The 17,592-nt window shown below is 51.3% G+C and overlaps 1 protein-coding gene across 1 annotated transcript in view; it reads right to left on the bottom strand.

Moving 5' to 3' along the window:
- Window positions 1–15,658, bottom strand: part of SLA2 (Src like adaptor 2) — a 40,177-nt gene extending 24,519 nt beyond the window's left edge. The window contains exons 1-5 of the mRNA XM_073009498.1: window positions 14,863–15,658; window positions 9,842–9,975; window positions 3,688–3,787; window positions 2,359–2,445; window positions 1,413–1,516 (exon numbers count right to left, since the gene is read on the bottom strand). Coding sequence (XP_072865599.1) covers window positions 1,413–1,516; window positions 2,359–2,445; window positions 3,688–3,787; window positions 9,842–9,932 — 382 coding nt within the window. The 5' untranslated portion in view covers window positions 9,933–9,975; window positions 14,863–15,658. The remainder of the gene's footprint in view (window positions 1–1,412; window positions 1,517–2,358; window positions 2,446–3,687; window positions 3,788–9,841; window positions 9,976–14,862) is intronic.
- Window positions 15,659–17,592: the final 1,934 nt, after the last annotated feature.

The following is a 17,592-nucleotide window of genomic DNA, read 5'->3' on the forward strand; positions in this document are numbered from 1 at the left end:
TATTCATTTTTAGAAATGCAGATTTTTGCTCTATTGCTGATAGGCTCTCATGGCAGCAACATGGCAGACAACAGCCAGACTGCTCGACACCAAGGCTAGGAACTCCAGCCCTTCACATCTGGCCTTCTGCCTGCCCCACCCTCAAGTCATATCATACTTGGCTCTCGGCATTGGAGGGGCAAGCCCTGGTATCACTGTGAATCTCAAATAGAGATTCTGTGCCATGGAACACTGGCTTCCAGTGACCTAGGAGCTCTCAGAGCAGGGACCATGTCCACCTCCTTCAGCAGAGATGCCTAAGGCCTGACACATACAGTAGGTCCTGTCCTTCCCTGAAGGCTCCCCACATCACGGGTGCTGGAGAAGCATTTGCTGAACGAACGAACATAGAGTGAATATTACAGGTGCTGCATGATGAAACGCTCCTGCCTTCAGAAACACTTGGGAAATGCCCAGTTAGGCAAGCGCGACGCCTTAAGAAGTCTTGTGTTAACACAGATTATGAACCTCTCAGAGAAGGATGATTTTCGGTGTCCCCTAAACTGACCCCCCATCTCCTCTATTTCTAAGCAGGTGGCCCACAGAACACACTCAGAGAGTCCCTGGAATGAGTCCTCTCGTCTCCCCCAAAGCCCACGCCCAGCACCGTGTCTCTGCTGAGGAGCAGCTCCACTGCCTTGGGAGAAAACTCGAGCTTCTCAGCTCGGCATCCAAGGCCTCTATGCTGGAGCCTTGCTCACTTCTAACCTCCTATTGTCCTGAGGTGCAGCCCCCTGGCCCACCCCAGCACCAATGTGTCTTGTTGCCCGGGATCCTGTGGGAACATCCTTCAAGTTTCCACTCATGGCCCACTCCTCTATGAAGCCTCCCTTGATTGCTCGAAAGTTAGCTGCCTCTCCTCTGTTTTCATGGCCTGTCTCCATCTCCCCAAGCCTGGGCCCCACATGGCTCATATGGCCAGGACATGGAGCTGGGGCTCAGGAAATCTTGGTTGACTGAGGAGTCAGGCAAAGCCTATTTTCTGGGCCGCACCTGCAGTCATATATCTGGGCTCCTTTCTTTTTTTTTTTGAGACGGAGTCTCGCTCTGTTGCCCAGGCTGGAGTGCAATGGCTGGATCTCCACTCACTGCAAGCTCCGCCTCCCGGGTTTCCGCCATTCTCCTGCCTCAGCCTCCCGAGTAGCTGGGACTACAGGCGCCCACCACCTCGCCCAGCTAGTTTTTTGTATTTTTTAGTAGAGATGGGGTTTCACCGTGTTAGCCAGGAAGGTCTCAATCTCCTGACCTCGTGATACGCCCGCCTCGGCCTCCCAAAGTGCTGGGATTACAGGCTTGAGCCACCGCGCCTGGCCAGGGCTCCTTTCTGAGACCTCCACGCAGGGAGGGCCTGGACTGGCGCTGAGCTTACCCACCTCTCCTGGTCTGGCTCTCCCGGATGAGGAAGGCCCCTCCAGGGTTCCCAGGTAACAACAGCAGTTCCTCAGCTTTCTCCCTGCTTAGGCCCTCATACAGCCACCTGGAGGAGTAAGAGAGAGGGACAAGGGACAGGGTCAGCCTGGAGGAAGAGGGAAGCCAAGATTTTACCACCACCTCTGAGTGACCCTCACAAGGCCCTCCCTCTCTGGGCCTCAAAGTTCTACCTGTTCCACAAAGAGCTGGGCTCAGGGTCTCGGAGGCCCACGCCATCTTTGTCCTCCTAGTCCTGGCTCCAGGGCCCTGGCAGGACAAACTCATGGGGACAGCCTCAGTTTTCTCTGCCTGGAGACCTCATTCCCAAGTAACCTGGGTTGGTCCCAGCCTCTCTGCTATCCCTGCTCAGTGCCCCCAGCACCCTGATTCTATCTACTCACCTTTCTAAGCCCCACCTTCCCAAGAGCTGCCCCTCTGATTTTTTCTTTTTTAATTGAGACAGGCTCCTGCTGTGTGGCCTAGACTGGAGTGCAGTGGCACAATCACGGCTCACTGCAGCCTTGACCTTCCAGGCTCGGGCGATCCTCCCACCTTAGCCTCCCTAGTAGCTGGGACCACAGGTGCGCACCACTGTGCCAGGCCCTCACAGGGCATGCTCCCATCTCCTATTTGGACTTTTCAGCGTTTTCCACCATGAGATCCTGGCAACCTCCAAAGCCCAGAGCTCCACACCTCCTCTATGGGCCTTCCCAAGCCCCTCCCCTGGCTCCCACGTCTCACAGGCCAACCTGTGCTAGGATGAGCTATCTGCACCTCTTGAGGGCAGGGCCTCGGTTCAATTCTCCTCTATCCTCAGCTTTGCTCAGCGCAGAGCTGCACAAAAAGGGGAGCTCTTGTGGGAAGAGAAAGCAGGAAGCTCCGCAAGGCGGGCCTGGGGTGGGAACTCACCCATGGGAGACTTTGGCCACGTGGACGCTGGGGATGTTGTACTCTCTGCCTGAGACTTCAGACAGCACCGTCCACCAGTCTCCATCCCTGGAGAGAGAAAAGAGTCGGGGTACCTTTTTCAGATGAGCCAAGGCCCCAAGAACTGCACATTCAGGGTTGTCAAGGAGCCTCTCAGGCTGGGTCCTGCAGCCACCTGTCCCGCCTGTTTCCCAGGCTTCCCTGCACTAGCCTGTCCAGGTAGCTCCTGAGTCAGGGCTGGGGCCAGTGGTAGATGGCACTTCAAGCTCCCTGCTACAGGGCACTGCCCACCCACTGCCTCTCCCTGTGGGGGTGTCCAGCCGCCTGAAATTCCACCACAGGGTTTCTGTGAGCACTTCAGCAAAGACTCATGCTTTTCTACCTGGGGAAGGGCCCCTTCTCCCGGGACAGCATCTCTATTCCTTCCTTCCTTCATCTATTTTTATTTTTTTGAGACAGTTTTGCTCTTGTCGCCCAGGCTGGAGTGCAGTGGCGTGATCTCAGCTCACTGCAACCTCCGCCTCCCAGGTTCAAGCGATTCTCCTGCCTTGGCCTCCCGAGTAGCTGGGATTACGGGCACCTGCCACCACACCTGGCTAATTTGTGTATTTTTAGTAGAGACAGGGTTTCACCATGTTGGCCAGGCTGGTCTCAAACCCCTGACCTCAGGTGATCTGCCTACCTTGGCCTCCCAAAGTGCTGGGATTACAGGCGTGAGCTAGCACATGTGGCCCATTCATTTATTTTTAAAGACAGAGTCTTGCTGTCACCCAAGCTGAAGTGCACTGGCTTGATCATAGCTCACTGCAGTCTTGAACTCCCGAGTTCAAGCGATTCTCCCACCTAAGCCTTCCAGACAGCTGGGACTACAGGCACACACCACCATGCCTGGCTCTATTAGTGACACCTGGGACTACAGGCACGCACTGCCATGCCTGACTCTATTAGTAACCGCTGGGACTAGAGGCACTCACCACCATGCCTGGCTCTATTAGTGACACCTGGGACTACAGGCACGCACTGCCATGCCTGGCTCTATTAGTAACAGCTGGGACTAGAGGCACGCACCACCATGCCTGGCTCTATTAGTAACAGCTGGGACTAGAGGCACGCACCACCATGCCTGACTCTATTAGTAACAGCTGGGACTAGAGGCACGCACCACCATGCCTGGCTCTATTAGTAACAGCTGGGACTAGAGGCACGCACCACCATGCCTGGCTCTATTAGTGACACCGGGGACTACAGGCAGGCACCACCATGCCTGGCTCTATTAGTGCATATTCAGGTACCCAGTGCCCATGGACTTACTCAGAGACGATGGTCAATGGCTCCCCGAGTCTCAGCGACAGCTCAGCTGGGCCACCTGCTGGGAAACTGCCCAGGGCCACGGCTGTGGCCTTGCTTCTCTCTAGATGGAGGGACAGAAATGGTCACCCACTTAGCTAGCCCGGCTCCATGTGTGACGTCTAGTGGAGTCTGGCCTGGGTCTGGCTCCCAGCATCAGCCCTCCACAAGCACCCTGACGGAGTCCCATCCACTTCCTAAGAGGGCCACCCTGGAATCAAGCTTTGCCAGCAGAGCTTTGCAGGGCCCTGACAGTGCCCAGACAGAAAGAAAGAAAGAAAAAAATTTGCAACTGGGTCGTGCTCCATCAGCACCGCACGTAGCCTGTGCGACAGGGCAAGATCCTATCTCTAAAAATTAGGCTCAATGCAGCCTTGACCTCCTGGGCGCAAATCCTCCAGCCTCAGCCTCCTGAGTGGCTGGGACTACAGGTGTGCACCACTACACCCAGCTAATTTAAAACCATTGTTTAGTAGAGATGAGGTCTCGCTATGTTGCCCAGGACATGATGGCCATGAGGCTCAGGATGTGGTAACCATAAGGCCCAATTTCAAGGCTGGGCCTCAGTTGGCAAGGGCACCCTCAGCACAGGATGCATGCCCTCACCCACCCCAGAGGGCAGCCTGCTCAGGCCAGCCAGACTCCCTATGACTGCCGAGCCTTATAGCCTGAAAATCCAGCTTTCAGCAGCTGCTGAAGGCCACTTCACCGCACCCTAGTGTCCCTCCCTTCTTCCCCTTGTCCTTTCTCTGTAAGGATTCCTGAGACACTTGTAGCACATAAACGCATTGAGTATGAGAAGCAGCCAGGGTCAGCAAGAAGGGTCCATCTGCATCCTAGACACCCTGTAGGACTCTGGTCCTCTAAGATGGAGCTGGGACCCCAGGAAGTAGGGCAGGGGATGCAAACGAGCAGACAAGGATGTGGGGGTTGGGTGGGGGCACCGTGTGGGCTAAAGGGCCTGTGCTCCAGGTGGGCATGGGAAGAGTGAGGCTGATTCTGGAAATGGACTAGTTCCTCCACATCCTCCCAGACACATGTGGAGACCCCTGCAGTGAACCCAGCCTGGAGAGCTCCCCAGGGGTCTCTCCTCTGAGGTCTTTGCAGCATAAGGCCTGGCCATTCCACAGTGCAGGGAAATGTCTGATGCTTAGACAAATGATGCACATCTTGTGACACGTGCTCTCTGATGAGAATGGGAAAATGTGGCCTGGGAGGGCCCCTTCCCCTCCTGGAAGCCCTGGCCTTGCACCCCTGGGGGCAGCCACCCAGCTGTATACACTACACTGTCCCCCTGAATGGCCTCACGCTGCCTGGCTGACTTACCTTCATCCATTTCCCAACCGAAACATCCCTTTTTCCAGGAAGCCTTCCCTGACCAGCCACTTCTGCACACATTCTTGGTCAGAATCCCTTAAAACATACTGCCACCAAAATCTAAGTTCTAGTTGGTGATTGGTTTAGCACCTGTCCCTGGGGCTCAACTGTCCCTGAAGGCATGGACTGTGCCTGTCTTGTCTACTTCTGTGTCCCCAGGTCCTGTCACAAGGCCTGGCATGTGGTAGATTTAAAGTGGTTGCAAGAGGCCGGGCGCAGGGGCTCACTCCTGCAATCTCAGCACTTTGGGAGGCCGAGGCACGTGGATCACCTGAGGTTGGGAGTTTGAGCCCAGCATGACCAACATGGTAAAACCTCATCTCTACTAAAAATATAGAATTAGCCCGGTGTGGTGGCGCATGCCTGTAATCCCAGCTACTTGAGAGGCTGAGGCAGGAGAATTACTTGAACCTGGGAGACAGAGGTTGCAGTGAGCCAAGATCACACCATTGCACTCCAGCCTGGGCAACAAGAGCTAAACTCCATCTCAAAAAGAAAAAAAAAAAAAAAAAAAAAAGGTTGCAAGACTGACCATCCGCGGTGACTCACACCTGTAATTCCAGCACTTTGGGAGGCCGAGGCGGGCAGATAGCCCGAGGTCGGAAGTTCCAGACCAGCGTGGCCCACATGGAGAAACCCCGTCTCTAATAACAATACAAAAATTAGCCAGGCGTGGTGGCGGGCACCTGTAATCCCAGCTACTCAGGAGGCTGAGACAGGAGAGGCAGAGGTTGCGGTGAGCCGACATTGCGCCACTGCACTCCAGCGTGGGCGACAGAGCAAGGTTCCGTCTCCAAAAAAAAAAAAAAAAAAAGAAAATGTGCTTAAATCTGTTTTACTGCAGTGACAGATTAATAGTTGGCAGAATTTACTCACAATTCTAAATAATTTTTCTTTGAGGTAAGTAAATCTGCTCGGAATTGTCTTGGCTCATCAGTGTTTGCTTGTCAGCATTTTCTGTAACTGAAATAGGAGTGAGGTGACCCTTGTTCTATTAGTCAAGATCTACCTCTAAGGCATGTTTTTTTTTTTGTTTGGTTTTTTTTTTGAGACGGAGTCTCGCTTTGCAATCTTGGTTCGCTGCAACCTCCGCCTTCCAGGTTCAAGCGATTCTCCTACCTCAGCCTCCTGAGTAGCTGGAATTACAGGCACCCACCACCACACTTGGCTACTTTTTGTATTTTTTGTAGAGATGAGGGTTCACCATGTTAGTCAGGCTGGTCTCGAACTCCTGACCTCGTGATCTGCCCACCTCAGCCTCCCACAGTGCTGGGATTACAGACGTGAACCACTGTGCCCAGCCTACCTCTAAGGTTTTAATCATTTTGAACCCAGTACTCTTGTTTGAAATGTCCAGCTGTAAACTTTGCTACATATTTGTAGGCACAGTGATGTTATTTCTTCAATGTAGGCTCATAGTCTGTGAAGTTTGCTTTTTTTTTTTTTGAGATAATCCCACTCTGTCGCCGAGGCTGGAGTGCAGTGGCACGATCTAGGCTCACTGCAATCTTGACTTCCCAGGTTCAAGCGATTCTCCTCCCTCAGCCTCCTGAGTAGCTGGGATTACAGGCACATACCACCATGCCTGGCTAATTTTTTTTGTACTTTTAGTAGAGACAGGTTTCTCCATGTTGTCCAGGCTGGTCTCAAACTCTTGACTTCAGGTCTGCCTGCCTCAGCCTCTTTTTTTTTTTTTTTTGAGACAGAGTCTCACACTGTCACCCGGGCTGGACTGCAATGGCATGATCTTGGCTCACTGCAACCTCCATCTCTTGGGTTCAAGCGATTCTCCTGCCTCAGCCTCCCAAGTAGCTGGGATTACAGGTACCCACCACCATACATAGCTAACTTTTTGTATTTTTAGTAGAGATGGAGTTTCCCTGTGTTGGCCAGGTTGGTCTCGAATTCCTGACCTCATGATCTGCCCTCCTTGGCCTCTTAAAGTGCTGGGATTACAGGCATGAGCCACCACACCTGGCCTGAAGTTTGCTTTTTTTAGTCAGCTCCATAAAACAGTGTGCTAAGATTTTCACATCTTTAATTATCACATGGTTGAGGAGAGTTCTACATTACAAATGAAAAACTTGAGATAGGGAATTTAGGTGATTTATTGTTTTGTTTTGTTTTGTTTTTGAGACCGAGTCTTGCTCTGTCCCCCAGGCTGGAGTGCAGTGGTGCAATCTCGGCTCACTGCAACCTCCGGCTCCCAGGTTTAAGAAATTCTCCTGTCTCAGCCTCCAGAGTAGCTGGGACTACAGGTACATGCCACCATGCCTGGCTAACTTTTGTATTTTTAGTAGAGACAGGGTTTTACCATATTGGTCGAGCTGGTCTCAAATTCCCGAGCTCAGGTGATCCACCTGCCTCAGCCTCCCAAAGTGCTGAGATTTACAGGCATGAGCCACCACCCCTAGCCAATTTAGGTGATTTAACTAAAGTCCCAGTAGCAAAACTTACACAAAAGCCATATAAGGCGCATGTCCCTAGGCTCTGTCCAGGGGAGCGAGGAAATACACTGTGAAGTAGTGTGATCTTGTTATCTGTGCTAGTTGATTTTATGTGTCATTGTGGCTAGGCCACACAACCCAGATATGTGGTCAAATACCAGTCTAGATGTTGCTGTGAATGAGATTGAATTTATTTACTTTTTTGAGATGAAGTTTCGCTCTTGTTGCCCAGGCTGGAGTGCAGGTGCAGTGGTGCGATCTTGGCTCACTGCAACCTCTGCCTCCCAGGTTCAAGTGATTCTCCTGCCTCAGCCTCCCAAGTAGCTGGGATTACAGGTGTGCGCCACCATGCTTGGCTAATTTTGTATTTTTAGTAGAGATGGGGTTTCACCATGTTGGTCAGGCTGGTCTCAAACTCCCAACCTCACGTGATCCACCCACCTCGGCCTCTCAAAGTGCTGGGATTACAGGCGTGAGCCACTGCGCTCAGCCGAGATTGAATTTAAGTCAGTAGACTGAGTAATGCAGATGACCCTCCATAATGTGAGTGGGCCTCATGCAATCAGCTGAAGGTCATAAAAGAACAAGGCTGACGTCCTTTGAGGAAGAGGGAATTCTGCCTCCAGACTGTGGTCGGACTCAGGACCACAGCATCAGCTCTTCCCTGGGTCTCCAGTCTGCCTTGCCGATTTCAGACTTACAGCCTCCACAATCGTGTGAGCCAGCTCCTCAAAACAAAATCTCTATACACACACACATACACACACACACACACACACACACACACACACATCCCCCCCACACCACTTATTGGTTCTATTTCTCTGGAGAACCCTAATACATTATTGAAATCCCAATCAAGGTGTGACTTGAGAAAGGATTTGTGGCCTGTTTGGGGAAACAAGAAATAGACCTGGGGCCATAGTTCCAACATCGAAATACCAGAATTGCTAGGATATTTTTATTGTTCAACTGTCCTAGAAACTGGGAGTTTTAGTCAAGACTATATTAGAAAATCATGGTTATAGACTCAGCATATGCATTGTCTATGCTATTTTTCTACCATTAAGACACTCCTGGCAAGGACCAGGCATGGTGGCTCATGCCTGAAATCTCAGCACTTTGGGAGGCCAAGGCAGGAGCATCACTTGATCCCAAGGGTTCAAGACCAGCCTGGGCAACATAGGGAGACTCCATCTCTACAAAAACATTTAAAATGGAGCCAGGCATGGTGGCATGTGCCCGTAGTCCCAGCTACTTGGGAGGCTGAGGTAGGAGGATCGCTTGAGCCTGAGAGGTTCAAAATGCAGTAAGCCATGATCACGCCACTGCACTCCAGCCTGGGTGACAAAGCAAGATCATGCATTTAAAAAAAAAAAAAAGCACAAAAATAAAAAAGACAGCCCTAATGTCACTTCAGGTAATTTCACAGTACCTGTCAGGTCCACTAGAACAGTATAGCAGAACTTTCTACAATAATAGAAATGTTCCGTAATTCTGTGCTGTCTAACAAGGTGGTCACTCGCTACATGTGCTATCAAGCACTTACTTAAAATAAATGTGGCTGGGGTGATGAAAGACTTTTTTTTTTTTTTTTTTTTTTTTTTTTTGGTGAGACAGATTCTCACTCTGTTGCCTAGGCTGGAGTGCAGTGGCATGATCTCGGCTCACTGCAACCTCTGCCTCCCGGGTTCAAGCGATTCTCCTGCCTCAGCCTCCTAAGTAGCTGGGATTACAGGTGCCTGCCACCATGACCGGCTAATTTTTGTATTTTTAGTAAAGATAGGGTTTTACCATGTTGGCCAGGCTGGTCTTGAACTCCTGACCTCAGGTGATCTGCCTACCTTGACCTCCCAGAGTGCGGGATTACAGGCATGAACCACCGTGACTGACCCCGGCCTAAAATTTTAAATTTAAGTAGTTGCGTGTGGCTGGTGGCTACTGCAATGGACAGTGCAGCTCTAGGGGGCTGCAGAGGTGGGGCTGGCCAGCTCGGTGTTTGGATAAACAACTTGTTGAGAAGGAGGGAAGCCTTGGGAAATGCCTGGGGGTCTATCATGCCTCCTGGTTTAATATTCTGGTCAGTGCCTATTGCTTTCTCCTATTTTCTCATTTACCCCATTTTTTACTATTACTGCTAAGGTGGGCTCTATAGGGGCAGTAGGACCCTTTATGCAGCAGGACCTCAGTGGTGCTTATGCTGTGTTGGAGCTGCTGGCTAGGAAGGCCCACAGAGGCAGTGAAGCCTAGTACTGTGTGGGAAGGGCCTGGCTGTCACAGGCCCCGAGGCTTACCTACTTCCGTGGTCACAGGTCCCTGGCCTTGCACAGAGGGACTCAAGCTTGGGCTTGGCAGGGATTTTCTTCTGCTGGGCAGACTTCCCATTGTTCCTCAGCAGAGCACTCAGAAGCACATCATCGACGGAAATCTGAAAGAGACACAGTGATGGGGACAGAGCCCAGGCTTCTGGCCCAATCTCAGATAACTCTCCCTCCCCAGATCGGCCCTGGCTACCTCCTCACAGAGCATGTGAATGACCTCCCTCCTGTGGGGCCAGGCTCCAGCCCCTGAAGGCTTCCTCCACATTGGACACTGTTTTCTCCACATCTCATCTTTTTTATGCTGCAACAGGCTCAACTTTTTCTTTCTGGGCCTCTGCTTAGGTCCCTCCCATGGGCAGTTATGCCTTCTCCTCTCTTTCAGTCCTGTTTGGATCCTATTCTTCCTTCCCCAGGAAGCTTTCCCAGCCCCTAGCCTTTGTTGATCACTCCTTTGACTTCCTACGGCTCACTTAGAACCCTTTCTCTGACCAGGGATCACACTCTGCTATGGGTGGGAGGGGACAATGACAGGACAGTGAGCTCCCTCCAGGCATACCAGGACCTGTGGCTTGGGTCAGAGGTCTGCAAGGAGGGCTGGGTGTGGTGGTTCATGCCTGTAATCCCAGCACTCTGGGAGGCTGAGGCAGGTGCATGACCTGAGGTCAGGAGTTCAAGACCAGCCTGACCAGTATGGTGAAACCTCATCTCTACTAAAAATACAAAGATTAGGTGGGCGTGGTGGCATGCACCTGTAGTCCCAGCTACTCAGGAGGGAGGCTGAGATAGAATTGCTTGAACCTGGGAGACAGAGGTTGCAATGAGCCGAGATCAAGTCACTGCACTCCAGCCTAGGTGACAGAGCGAGACTCCCTCTCAAAAAAAAAAAAAAAAAAAAAAAAAAGAGGTCTGCAAGGGGGATCTGAGCAGGCGTGAGAGATGGTGTCACAGCAAGCCACGGTGACACGGATACACTTACTGGTGTCACAGGGCCAAGTAAGAGTACCTGTCTCAGCCTCCTGAGTTGCTGGGATTACAGGCGTGAGCCACCAGACCCCGTACTTTAAGAGGCCGAGTACTTAATCCCAGCACTTTAAGAGGCTGAGGAGGTTAGATTGCTTGAGCTTAGGAGTTCCAGACCAGCCTGGCCAGCATGGCGAAATCTAGTCTCAATAAAAGAAACCACAAAAATTAGCTGGCTGTGGTGGTGCACACCTGTAATCCCAGCTATTTGGGAGGCTGAGGTGGGAGGGCGGGAGGATTGCTTGAGCTTGGGAGGTGGAGTTCAGAGTGAACCAAGATCATACTATTGCACTCCAGCCTGGGCAACAGAGTGAGATGCTGTCTCACAAAAAAAAAAAAAAAAAAAAGTACCAGGGGTTGTATGATGCAGTGATGACTTGCAAGGCTTCGGGGGACTGACTGTTGAGCCACTTCCCCTCTCTGTGCCTCCTTTTCCTCATCTGAAGAATGGGGATAACAACACTCAACATACAGGTCCGAGAGATAACGCACATGAAAACCCTGGCCAGCCCCCTGTTTCCTTTACCACGTCCTGAATGTCACTTCATCAGAGGCCTCTCCTGGGAGCCTCCCCAGGAGGTCTCGCTCCGTCACCCAGGCTACTGTGTAGTGGTGCAGTCCTAGCTCATTGCACCCTTGAACTCCTGGGTTCAGGGGATCCTCCCACCTCAGCCTCCCAAGTAGCTGGGATCACAGGCATTAGCCACCGCACCCAGCCTCTTTGCAAGTTTTTTTTTTTTTTTTTTGAGACAGAGTTTTACTCTTGTTGCCCAAGCTGGAGTGCAATAGCGCGATCTTGGCTCACCACAACCTCCACCTCCTGGCTTCAAGTGATTCTCCTTCCTCAGCCTCCCGAGTAGCTGGGATTACAGGCATGTGCCACCACGTCCGGCCAATTTTGTATTTTTAGTAGAGACAGGGTTTCTCCATATTGGTCAGGGTGGTCTCGAACTCCCGACCTCAGGTGATCCGCCCACCTCGGCCTCCCAAAGTGCTGGGATTACAGGCATGAGCCACTGCGCCTGGCCCTTTTTCTTTTAAGTTATGGGCTCTCGCCTTTTTGCCCAGGCTGTTCTTGAACTCCTGGGCTCCATCAATCCTCCCACCTCAGCTTCCCAAAGTCCTGGGATTACAGGTGTGAGCCATGGGACCCAGCCTCTTGGGAAGTTTTCGTCATTCATTTTAGAGTTTACTTCTTTAATCTGCCACTATCCTGTAACTGCATGAGGACAAGAACTTCTTTTGTTTGCCTATTACTCAGCATTTAGGGAAGCACTCAGCACACATTAACTAAATGAGACCGTTAGCTCTTCGGACAGGTGTCTTATCCTTAGAATAGTTTAAATCCCCAGATTTCCAGGGTAGTGCTGACTTTTCCAAACACTATATTAAAGTGTTTGGGGAGTGGGAGGCAGAGCTTTGTATTTCTTTTCAGATGGTTTCATTCTTTTCAGTAGGGACAAGGCACAATTACACATTTGGCCCAGTTCAGCTGGTATTCATGGAGTTCCTGCTCTGTCTCAGGCACCTGCCAAGGGCTGGCAGTCCCTGGAGGGGAACCCATGCTCCTTACTCTGGAGGAGCTCACTGAATGGGGTAGTGACAGAGTGGGCTCCTTCCTGGATGAGGACGGGTGTCCATCAATATCATGGAGTGATTTCTGTGGCCTCCTGGGCCAGTCCTGTCTGGGGAGTCAAGATCCTACCTTAGCGGATGGAACAGCCTCTCTGTTCTTCAGCCTCATGTCATTGACATGGGAATAACAATACCTGGGCCGGGTGCGGTGGCTCACTCCTGTAATCCCCAGCACTTTGGGAGGCTGAGACGAGCAGATCACATGAGGTCAGGAGTTTGAGACCAGCCTGGCCAACATGGTGAAACCCTGTCTTTACTAAAAATACAAAAATGAGCTGGATGTGGTGATGGGTGCCTGTAATACCAGCTACTTGAGAGGCTGAGGCAAAAGAATTGCTTGAACCTGGGAGGCAGGGGCTGCAGTGAGCCGAGATTGTGCCACTGCACTGCAGCCTGCGTGACAGAGCGAGACTCTGTACCCGCCCTGCTGCAAAACAAACAAACAAACAAACAAACACCCAATACCTGCTTGCTGCTGCCTCCCTATGGGGAGTTCAGCATTCATCTGGAAGGGAGCTCTTGAACACAGAATGGGCATATGGCATGGAAATGAGTCCTGACAGCCACTTCCTGCTCAGAGTTTTAGGATCCTGCAGCCTGGGTACATTGAAATGGTGCTGCTGTTCTTGAGGAGGTTTTTTGGTTTTGTTTTACATTATTGGGGTCTTGCTGTGTTGCCCAGGCTGGTCTTGAACTCCTGGGCTCAAACGATCCTCCTGAGGAGGAATTTTACAAACCCAAGACCAGGAAACCCCAGGGAGAGAACCTCTGGCTTGGGTAGCGTGAGTGCCCACTTGAACCTGGTTGGAGCTGTGTGGCCTCAGGCAAAGCATGCAAGCTTCCTGCGTCTCATCTGTGAATGAGGTGCACCACAGGCGCCACAGGGCTGTGGGGAGAGTCGCAGGAGTCCGGTACAGAGTGGGTGCTCAGTAAGGCTTAGTTTCCTTTCCCCTCCTTCAGGAAGACCACAGTCACCACCTGCAATAGACCGAGAGACTCCTTCCTGCCGCAGGTGGAGCTGGGGGCTGGGCCCAAAGGCAGACAGAGACAGGGGAGTTGTACTCAGGCTGGAAGCCTCCCCAGAGTCTCTGCAGCTCCCCTCACCTGGTCAAGGACTTGGTCAGGTCAAGACCAATAAGCCCCTGGGGGTAAAATAAAGACCATGCGATAGGCCAGCCTAGGAGGAGGCAGTATTAGCCACAACTTTTATAAGACAGCATCTAATCATTAACTACACAAATTTTTGAAAATCTTACTATGTGCCAGGCACTTTCCGGAGGACATGAGGCATCGGGTGAAAGGAAAAAGTTAGTCAACGGCAGCCGAGATCAGCTCACTGGCCAGAATATTGGTTGTTTTTTTTTTCAATGTCTCACTTGGGCCCCATTTCAGATACAGTGACCAACTCCCTGAGAGGACGACCTTGTGCTTCTGGTCACATAGCCCATTCGTGCAGGGCTGGGCCTGCTGTCATGTGTATTTTGTGCTTCTGAAGATCATTTTTCAGCAGTGGGTGTAACAGTGATGGATTTGACCAGGCACGGTGGCTCATGCCTATAATCCCAGCAATTCAGGAGGCTGAGACAGGAGGATTGCTTGAGGCCAGGAGTTTGAGACCAGCCTGGGCAACATAGTGAGACCTCCCCCCGGCCCCTGCCATCTCTACAAAAATATAACAAATTAGCTGGGTATGCTGGTACATGCCTGTAGTCTCAGCTACTTGGGAGGCTAAGGTGGGAGGATCCCCTGAACCCAGGAGTTCAAGGGTGCAATGAGCTAGGACTGCACCACTACACTTGAGCCCAGGGGTTCAAGTCTATAGTCATGATTATGCCGCCGCACTCCAGCCTGGGTGACAGAACGAGACCCCAGCTCAACAAAAAATAATAATGAATTTGGATCGAGTTAAAGGGAGATCTCTCCCTTTCTTTCAACTGAGAAATATCACCCTTTTGAGAGTGAGATTTCACTGTAGGCTCTCCAGCTGAACTGTCTTGAGAGATGATAGCCCTCACATTCCTGCCTTTGGAGTCTCACTGCAGCACAGAGAGAGCCCCAAAGTCACACAGCAAATGCGCAACTGAGATGGGACTAGGACCGGCGTGAAGACAAGCTGCAGGGAAGAGCGTAAGCTCCAAGAGGCAGTCAAAGGTGGAGCAGGTGGGTCTTGGTTCTTCTGGGACCCCCAGAAAACACTCCTCTTTACAGCCACTCTCCCTTCTCCTTCAGCTGTTTTTTTTTCCCAATGGCAAATAAAGCCCAGACCCAGTCTGAGCTGGGGAGACCATTCTTCCTCACCTGGCTCCAGGCCATCCAAGAACAAAAGCAAGCATACTTACTGGTTTGTCATCAAAGGCTTGGGAAGACGGCTCTGCTGAGACGCATGCTCTGGCTGGACAGGTTAGGGCTTTGGGGGCCCTTCTGGAAGTCTGCCAGTGTCCTTGGTCCTAGGACACCCAGAACTCTCTCAGCCTGGGAGGATCTTCAGTGAGAGGCTAGGTGTCGGTTTGGGTAGCTCAGCATCCGTCTGCAGTCAGCAATTTGTACAGCAGGGATGGATCAGCTGCCCCATGCTCCTGAGGGATTCTGGATTGGGGAACCCTCCCAAGCACAGCCGAGCCAGGGAAGGCAGGCCCAGGGCCCTCTGAGCTCTGTCACAGAGACACAGGCGTGGGGTCCTTGGAGCTCTAGCTCCGACTGCAGACTCTGTGGTTCTCACAACCACCCGTTTCCTCTGACGGCATCACAGACCATGAAGGAGCCACCTTCCCCGAGTTCCTGTTTCTAGGGGAGCAGCTGCTGCCTTGTCATGATCCTGGAGCAAAAGATTTTTCTCTGGCTTTGTGGCATGGTCTTGTCCAAGGAACACAGGACTGAGGAAAATGAGCAGGAGTTCCCATGCTGGCCTAACCATAACAATCACTCAACCGGGCTTAATTGTAGTAATTTCTGGGATCTCCCAAACCTTCTAAATCCAAGTCACCAGACAGGGAGCCCAGGAATCTAAATTTTAAACCAAGCGATTCCCTTGACTGCCGAGTTTGGGAAGCAGTGCCTTCTCAACCTTTAGTGTGCATAGGAATCACCTGCAGATCTTGTTAAACTGCAGGCTCTGATTCAGAAGGTCTGGGGCGGAGTTCAATATTTTGCATTTCTAATAAGCTCCCAGGTGATCCCCATGTTGCCAGTCTGGGGACCACACTTTGAATAGCAGTATCTGGACAGTGGTCTCCAAGTGTGGTCCCTAGACCAGCAGCCTCAGCGGGAATTTGTTAGACATGCAAATTCTCAGGCTGCATCCCAGATCCACGGAATCATACTCTGGGGGTAGGCCCAGCAATGTTTTCATGCTTCCAGGTGATTCCAATGCATGCCCAGGCTTGATTTCTTTTTTAACAGGGTCTTGCTTTGTCACCCAGGATGGAGTGCAGTGGCACAATCATAGCTCAGTGCAGCCTTGACCCAGGCTCAAGTAATCCTCCCTTCTCAGCCTTGAGTAGCTAGGACTACAGGTGTGCACCAGCACTCATGGCTAATTTTAAAATTTTTTTGTAGAGATGAGGTTTCACTGTGCTGCCCAGGCTGGTCTCAAACTCCCGGCCTCAATTGATCCTCCCGCCTCCGCCTCCCTAAATGTTGGGATTACAAGCATGAGCCACGGTCCATGCCTAAGCTTGAGAGTCACTGGTCTCGGATAAAGAATCTGACTCCGGTTGAATTGTCTTTGATCAGTGTGTTACCTTCAGTCCTACCTTTCATTAAGATTTAACCACACCCTCTTGCTGCTTCCCCATTAGGGGGATTAGTACTCCTGGAGACAAAGGGCCCACTGCACTGAAATGACTCCTGACTCCAGCTCAGCCCATGCAGCCCTTTCTGGGGCCTTGCCAGCTACAGCACTCCTGCTCAGGTTCTCCCTTGATCCTGGGGAAGGTTGGTTTGATTTTTATCTTTGTAGGCACTCGGCATAGCGAGCTGAAGGAGCCAGAGTGGAGGCACACTTCTGCACGAAAGTTCTAATCAGGATGTTAGAATGGGTGACAGCCACTCAGGGACGTAGGCCTTGGCTTGAGCCCACCTTCCCACTCCTGCTGCCATACAACTCTAATGTCCATCTTCTTATGACAGGCAAATTTCCAAAACAAGCCTCAAGGTGCAGTTCATGAATGGGGCAGGAAGTAGGGAATCTCTGGTCTCTTCTTAAAAGAATCCCACCGCATAACTCTCCTTTTCTACCTAGGGAGGCACCTGAGAATTACAAAATTTAAAATCCTATGTCTTCCACTAAGGAATATGCACTGGTGTTCCTCCCTGGCTCCTGGCCAGAGCTCTTAAAACCCTTCTAATTTTCTCGGTGACAGAAGTGTTTTCTGTTCTAATGAGGCAACACTTGGTGGGCTCCTGGATGCGGACTGGTCACTAGAAAGACAAAGCCATCATTATGAGCTTGGAGCTTTCAGTCCCACCCTCATCCTCTGGAGTAGGGAGAGGAGCTGGAGATTGAGTTAACGATTGATAATGCTTATGTAATGAAGCTTCTATAAAAATCCCTAAAGTACGATGTTCAGAGAGCTTCCAGGTTGGTGAACACATCCAGCACACCAGAAGGATGGCACACTCCAACTCCCTGGGACCCCTCCAGACCTTGCTCTACATACTTTTTTTTTTTTTTTTTTTCAAGATAGAGTCTTGCTGTGTTGCCCAGACTGGAGTGCAGTGGCACAATTTAGGCTCACTATATCCTTTGCTTCCTGGGTTCAAGCGATCCTCTTGCCTCAGTCTCCCGAGTAGCGGGGATTACAGGTGCCCACCATCGTGCCCAGTTAATTTTTGTATTTTTAGTAGAGAGGCAGTTTCATCATGTTAGCCAGGCTGGTCTCGAACTCCTGACCTCAGGGAATCCACCCACGTTGGCTTCCTAAACTGCTGGGATTACAGGCTTGAGCCACTGTGTCCAGCCTCCTACATATATATATATATATATATACACACATTTTTTTTTGAGATGGAGTTTTGCTCTTGTTGCCCAGGCTGGAGTGCAATGGCGCAATCTTGGCAACCTCAGTCTC

This window comes from Chlorocebus sabaeus, chromosome 2 (genome assembly GCF_047675955.1).
Source record: "Chlorocebus sabaeus isolate Y175 chromosome 2, mChlSab1.0.hap1, whole genome shotgun sequence".
NCBI lineage: Eukaryota > Metazoa > Chordata > Mammalia > Primates > Cercopithecidae > Chlorocebus > Chlorocebus sabaeus.